Source organism: Oryzias melastigma, linkage group LG19 (assembly GCF_002922805.2).
Source record: "Oryzias melastigma strain HK-1 linkage group LG19, ASM292280v2, whole genome shotgun sequence".
Classification (NCBI taxonomy): Eukaryota; Metazoa; Chordata; class Actinopteri; order Beloniformes; family Adrianichthyidae; genus Oryzias; species Oryzias melastigma.
Genome location: NC_050530.1, coordinates 8,568,998 through 8,576,804, shown reverse-complemented (window position 1 = coordinate 8,576,804; position 7,807 = coordinate 8,568,998). Strand labels below are relative to the sequence as shown.

Sequence of the window (7,807 nt, the reverse complement as noted above, 5' to 3'; positions counted from 1 at the left end):
AAACAAATATATGGTATATTATATGCAAAACAACCTCAAATGTTTTAAGACACGCTAATCTCAAATACTAATAAAATACAGCCATAAAGCAACGAAAAATAACATATTACAGTCAAAATGTGATGCTAAAGTAAGAAAGACATGAATATAACCTAATAGGAACTCAAATGACTAAATTAGTGGCAAGAATAACATTAAAAAGGTGCAAAACAATAGGAAAATGTGATCAAAGAATAACCTATTTTGAAAAGTTACAGGTAAACAAAAATATAAAACATGACTTTAATAAAAGCAGAAAACAAAAGTACATTCAAATAAATATGTACAATGAAAGTCAGAGAAATAAAATATGATCTAAAATAAAAACTAACGTGTAGCAAAAGCCTCTGCCACTAATCAATGACAACATGGCCTAATCTAACCAAAATGAGACAAATAAACAGATACGGAGACATGCAAAAATAATGCAAAACAACAGGAGGGCTGACAGCTGGAGAAATGAAACCACCAACACGATTAGGCCGGCTTGTTTGGTGGTTGTTATAGAGCTGTGTGGGGGAGGAAGGAAACGACAGACATAACTAACTTTAGTGCAACTGATTTATGAATTACAGTCTGTAGGGTTCACAACGCTCTGTTCTTAAGGTCAACCGGTCTCTAAAGGTTTATAGAGAAGACACTTGGCTGCTCACTCGAGTCAATTCTTCTGTGTGTGACTTAAATGACGGAAAATGTCTGTTAAAGTCGTATTTTATCATTATAAAACATAATGTAGGCATCAAAACCAAGTTATTTTCTTAAATAAGATGTTTTTTAGGGTCTATATCCATGCTGTTCTTAACCCTTTCAGAGTAAACCACACACTTAAGATAATATATTGTCTCTAGCACACTAAATAACCATTTTTTAATGAAATATGAGTTATTTTCTCAAGCTCATTTTCCTTCTTGGAAGTAAGACGACTCGATCTCCGAGGCACCGCCTTTTTCTGCTTGTTGGTGCTGCTCTTTTGAGTCTTGGCAGCATGTCTGCGTTTCACCCACAAAAACAAACAACATCCAAACTTTTGCAAAGATGGATGTGCATATAAAATTAAAGAGTTTTGCCAATTACTGCTAGCCTTGTGGAGAAAGTAGGCGTGTGTGTTAGCCTGGGGACGGTTCTGGCAGGGCCCGTTTCCCACTTTCAGAGTTGTAAAGACTGCCTGAAAACCATATCTGAGTAAAAGTACAGATCCTTTACTGTAAAAACTACTCCATTACAAGTTCTGTATCTGATCTTTAAAAAAAACGTACATATTTTATTCATACGCAATGTAGGCTAAAAGAAAACCGAGAAATGTGAATAACAATAAACTGTTTTATGAGGTTTTATTTCCTGATATTAGGAATGAATGAATAGAAATTAAAATGACGGATCAAAAGAAATAATAAATACAGCCTCTCAGACTCTCAGTCTCAGAAGGGGTGGGGTATATTTTTGTTCAGATTAAACAAAAGCTGTTTCTCTAAGTTCTTGAAACCTCATTTTAGCTATTTGGGTGTGAAAATGAGGACAGCACTGTTACAAAAACACTCTCAATGCAGGTAGAGACAACTTTTAACATGGGAGTCGATGGGAAATTGCTCACTCTAAACACCACCCTCTCTGGTCAGTTGCGGTACTGCAACGGTTTGTTACTTCCTGGTTGGTCTCACCTCCCGCCCGCTAGAGTTACCGCTACGATTTAGACAAAAATATCATGCAGTACCTTCAGTATCCTTCAGATGGCAATATCCTCTAATCCGCCTAACAAACTCACAATTTAACGAGTAACGTCCAATCACATGTAGTGGATTAAAAATTACATATATTCAATCAAAAATGTTGTTGAGTAGAGAGTAAAAGTTGCTTATATTTGAAAAGTAGCCAAAAAAGTACTTAAGTAAAGTAACAAAGTCTATTTACTCAAGTTCTTTACACCACTGCCGACCTTGTGATGTCACAATGTTCCTTGTTTTTGTGGATTGGAAGGGGCTGGTGCTCAGAGAGCAGAGTTTAAGAAAAATGCTCAGAGATGCGTGGATAAACAAAATACCATTTTGGGGTTGTTTTTGTGAGAAATTAACATTAAAATAAACTTAAAAGCTCAAAAAAGTTTACTTTTCATGTCATAAGGGCTTTAAAGACATGTGTCACCTAATTAAGAACAAACACTAATCTAACTGACTGACTAAGAACCGACCAAATAAAACCAACATATAAAACAGCAACTTCCACTATACTAGCAACTTGTTTGCCCTCTGACAGCTAAAGGCATTTTTCCTTAAGCTCAGCTAATTTCCCAGCCCAGCACTGTTGCAGGGGGATCATTTACCAGACAGACTTCCATCCAGATGCAAGAAGTGGGTCAGAGATTATCCAGCTGGGTCACATCAGTGACTGTATAATAGCTGGGTCACATAAACATGGAGGCTGTAAGTCAGCTTGACATTGTTTGGATGCATTGCAGTAGACCTGTTGTCAGTTTGCATAAGAAATAATGGACGTCCACTGATGCAGCTTTTCTTTGTTTGCACGCACAGACTGGACTAAAAAAAAAATGAAGGTCGTAAATGTTAAGTGATGCTAAATGGAGTCTGGTGTAATGCCAAGTAGAAAAAGTATTTTAATCTCATAACTCCGCCTCATTGAGTTTTAATCTTTATCCTGAGCTTTAATCATTTATATTGACATGAAGATGCAGATGATCCTGATACAACAAACTAAAGAGCAGTAGATCTTTTTAGTGATATAAAGGTTTATTTTTACCAACAAATTAAACACAGATTTGGTTAATTTTTAAATAGTTTTTTTTAAATCAAAATCCATTTTATTTATTAAGACATTTTTACACAAAATGCTGCATGTAAGTCGAGAACCAAAAATAAAATCATGTACACCCACATAATCACACCCTCGTTTTAGGTTTGAAAAGTTTTTTTAATTAGAATTTAATTTGCATTGACTTAAAAAAAAGTATAGTATAATTTATATTCCTCTTTATATGTGGTTTAAATTAATAAATTACAGTGTGTAAATAATTTAAAAAATTGGATCACTTCAAACTAAAACACGTGTTGATTTTTTTTTACATTTTTTTAATACATTTATGTATTTCAGCTCACTAGCTGAGAATCCAACACAAACATGTTTAATCCAAATCTGTGCAACAGAGGGCAGCACAGGCTGTATTCTCTCCAAACATCTGTCTGAATCACAAAGGTCGAGGTTATTCAAGGCAGTGAAACATCATGACATGGTTTAACATATCACTACAGTAGCAGAATAGTCATATATTTGATAAAAAAAAATCATATTATAGGGTTGATTAGAGTTAGTGCTAGGTGTCAACACTTTTTCAGTAAAAGAGTTTTTCAAATTATTTTCAAATGAACCATAATTGTGATTTTAAGGCATAATAAACAGCTGGTTAGATGTTTCTGTAATACAGTAAGTCAAATGTCTGGTAAAATGTTCTAAAACTTGCAGTTTATTGTTTGAGAATATGTCCTGAAAGCAAAGTTTATTCTTTTATTTCCCCTTCATTTGTGCACATCTACATCATCTACTTGTGTGGATGATTTGTGTGTGTGTGTGTGTGTGTTTGAATACCCATTTTTGTTACTGGTGAAGACCTAAAGGGAGATAAGTATCATCGTGTCAGGACAGTTGTGCTAATGGGGACTAAATGATGTGAAGGTTTGGATTTAGGTTTTTAAAGTGAGCCACATTGACCCATGCATCTGTATTTATTGCTTCCATACAAATGTGGAGCAATTGAAAAGTGAAAATCCCCAGAAAAAGGGCTGTTCAACACTAAGTCATTTCAGGTTCCCCTAATATATGAAGCTGTTTACTACCACATCAACTAAGTGCAATAAAAAATGCTCATTAAGAAAAGTGGATCTGCCTCTCTAATCAAAAACCTCCCAGTAATAATCTCGATGTCTCTTTTGAGATTTAACTCATTTGCTATTTTTTCTTAATCAATCAGCAACAGAGAATATTTTTAATTAACAAAATGTGGGCTGTTGCTGACAGGAGAGGATTGCCCTATTCATCCTGCAAATAACAATAATAATGTCTGCAGTCATTGACACAATCACATGTTTATGGTAATAAAATCCAAATATTGCTTCTGTCAGTTTATGCAAATTGGCAGATTTAACAAAAATGATATGATTTTCTGTTCTTGGGAAAATTCCCTTTTAATTATTTCTTATGAATTTCACTGATTTATAATAAATGCTATAATTATAATTCTATTGAACATGTTTTGTATAATACCTCTCATCTCAAACATTATTTGTACTTTTAAAATATTTTTTCTCTTTCTTTTTTCCTGTAGTTTGTTTTTTGTAGAATTTTTAATTTTTGTTCAGCTTGGTATTATTTTTGATAATAATGACCATATGTTCAGTTAAACAGCAGTGCTTACATAATATTTATAAACAACAAGAATTTTTTTCATTCAAAAAAATAACTAAAAATTGAAACATTTTCTGATTTTAAAAGGTAAACATTAAGGAAATTAATTAATCTTAAAGGGTAACTAAACACTAAACCAACTCTTTTAATCTCTATTATTGGGGCTTTAAAGTGTTGCCTTTTGGTTCATGATGCATTTTTGACTATTTAAAATAAACTTGTTTAATTCCAGAAAATACAGTCTGTGTGCTGCCCCCTACAGGTTTAAAGGAAGTATTACAGTTGAATTTTGTGATTGGTCTACTGGTGTAAGTCCTACGTCATTTCAGAAGTGTCACTTCATTATGCTCTGCAGCTCCACTATTAAAGCCCCGCCCATCTTTGATTCTGTGACGGTGGGTCATTATTGTGTTAGTAGATGTCTTCGGTTGTCAATAATCTACTTACTTGCACAACTTTCCGGAGGACTTGGAAGTTAGGTAATGGCGATTGTCATTGAATCCAGCGAACTTCGTCCTGGTGATGGGATTTGCGATGAATGTTTCACTCAGGATTGTTTTCTAAAAAAATTAGCCTTTATTAGCTTATGATGCTAGCATCATTTGACCACTTAGACACTAGCTCCCTTCAGTCTGGACCATGAGCGCCTCGGGAGAAGGTGGAAGAGAAAAATCCTCAACCTTCACCGAAAGTTCTGTGGAGAGAGTGGCATCACCCCATGAGGGATAATTCTGTCTACCTTTGCCTAATGATAGCTGGGATAGGCTCCAGCAGCCCAGTGACCCTAAACGGAATTCAGAAAGTGGACGGATGGCTTTCAAACTAGTAAATACAAACCATTTTACACAATGATTTTTAAAGCTACGTAGTATATAAAGTATAAAAAATAAGACTTTTGTTGACATTTTGAAATTTTATTCTTATAAAGCAAATGCTTTTTGAATTATATTTATTCTTTCTATTTGATATGTTTATTGTAAAACCCAAAGATGTAAACATGTTTACTGTTATAAAAGTACTGTTTTCTCCAACTTTGGCTAAAATTTCATCCATTTAATCAAATCTTGTGTCTCTGTGAAGAAAGATGACACTTGTTTTTGTTTTTTCTCACCTCAGGCAGAAATACAACCTGCAGTTGTCGATCCTGAAGACTAGGTGGCAGTATTGACCTTTTTGGGTTGTGGGTGCATTATCGAGTGCTTCACAGATGCCACTTTGAGACCACTTTCATAATAGAAATTTAAGTGTATACAACAGAACATGATATCATATTTATGGGTAAACAAAAGCAACAGGCATTCACACTTTGCAGACAAATATCCAACAAAACAGAAACCAAAAAAATCACAAACATTTACATATGAGCGCTTCGTGGACATCTCGCTCAACAACAAATCCACAGTAAAGCAGCAGCAGATATTCAGTTACCAGACTGCAGTAAATCTGTACACAATTTTTGAATTTATTCATGTTACTCAGTGGCTGATAATATCATGCTCACCTCTCCACAAAGCACTGTTGCTGATCTACATCACCACTCTCACTGTTACAGATGAGTGATTGTGGAGTAAAATGAACAAGTTACAAGCTACTGACACTGATATAAGAGCAGGACACATCAAACAACTCTTATGCACATAAAAACTGGTAAACAAAATAAAAAAATATCTTCAGTTGATTTGAGCAACACACCTTCGGAGAACTGAGAACATCAAGTCAAAAACGGCTCGTCCGACGGCAACGCCGTCGACACTAAACATGCAAACAACTCACAAACCATCAACATGACAGAGACTATTATCTTATCAGGATGCGCCGCCTGCTGACAATCCAACGACAGTCAAATCAATAGATGCAACAGCCGTGTGAAGACCACTTCGATATCTTCGGAAGCATCAAGGAAAACGTTATTGCGAGGCAGAGGTATGTGTGCTGTCACATTGAGGGCCATTACTGTGGAATTTTGATACCAGCACTTAATGAAAGGAACCACCTAAATTTAATAAAAGCAAGCCATCTCGACGTGAGGAATTGCAGTCAAGCTGCAGAATAATAAACATCAGTTACGGTGTAAGGCAATGAGTTTTTCTTGTCAGATCAGTTCAGTTTGGAGCAGCCGAGGAGGAGGAGGAGAAGTGCATTTATTCTGACATCGAATCATCAGGAGGGAAATGAATATCTGAATAGATTTAGCTTTTTAATGGGAACATCTCACCGGATTCTAGGCCTGTCTAGATCCCAGCATTGATCTGTGCCCCCCCTTTTTTGTGGGAACACTGTTATGAATCATAAACCCATTTAACGACACAAAAGTAAGCAGGAATCCATCACAGTCATGCGGAAAATCTTCAGAGCATGCGATGAGACATCTCCAATCCCAAGTCTTTGGGGTAGACCCTCAAGGGTTTAGAACAGAGGAGGAGAAAGACGAGCTTATTCCTGCAGCGTCGATCCAGGCAGATCGTTGGTCAGAGTGTGCCAGCGCTCCACTTTCTTGCCTTTATTCTTCAGACAGTCTATCCAGTGCTGGAGGGCGTCTCCCTGTGAGTGACACCCCAAGGATACTCCCCCTAACCAGAGGACAGAAACATGCATATTTATATAACACCAAAAAAAAGGGTTGAGTAATTTTGTGTTAGTTCTCCAAAATTACCAGGGGCACCTGCACCTATTATTGGTTTTAATCATTTACTCATAAAAAGAAATGTATCAGAAGTAATTTAACACTTTTCCCAGTTTTAATGAAAAGACACACAATAAAATTTTATCTTCAAACTATAAAATGTGTTAAAGGATACTGGGCACTTTATTAGAAACACCTTTCCAACTGTTCGCTAATGCAAATTTCTAATCAGCCAATCACATCGAAGAAACTTAACGTATTTAACATGTAGACATGCTCAAGACGAAGGAGATGGAGAATGGTCATAAGAAAAGAAAATATGAGCTGCAGTTCTGTGGGCGGAAATACTTGATGATCCCAGAAGTCAGAGGAGTATGGTCAGACTGGTTCCAGCTCATAGAAATGGTAAATGACGTATACTTGTATAGCGCTTTACTACCTACCTCTCAAACCTCCGCTGCCTTGCGGCATACCCATTTATGGAAAGGCTTTCGGTGGGTAAACCCTGTGAAAAATAAGGAGTGGAGCCCCTAAGGCGGTCGGACTTCCACTCCTGACTTCTCTCCGGCAACTCCTGCAGCCAAGCTGGTGCCAAACCTATCGCTTTGCCTTGCTTTGCATAACATCTGCAAGGCTAAGAGGGGGCTTCTGACGTCTGTGAAACCCAGGAGCTCCATATATCCCGCCCAGGCTTGCGCCCTGGAGAGGTCACTGAAGTGCCACTGTCTTCCATCC

The 7,807-nt window shown here is 36.5% G+C and overlaps 1 protein-coding gene across 2 annotated transcripts in view; it reads right to left on the bottom strand.

Annotated features, from left to right (window-relative positions):
- Positions 1 to 5,674: 5,674 nt before the first annotated feature.
- Positions 5,675 to 7,807, bottom strand: part of LOC112154506 (double C2-like domain-containing protein alpha) — a 37,949-nt gene continuing 35,816 nt past the window's right edge. For both annotated transcript variants that reach the window (XM_024285485.2, XM_024285486.2), the window contains exon 11: positions 5,675 to 7,019. In XM_024285485.2, coding sequence (XP_024141253.1) covers positions 6,883 to 7,019 — 137 coding nt within the window. In that variant the 3' untranslated portion in view covers positions 5,675 to 6,882. The remainder of the gene's footprint in view (positions 7,020 to 7,807) is intronic.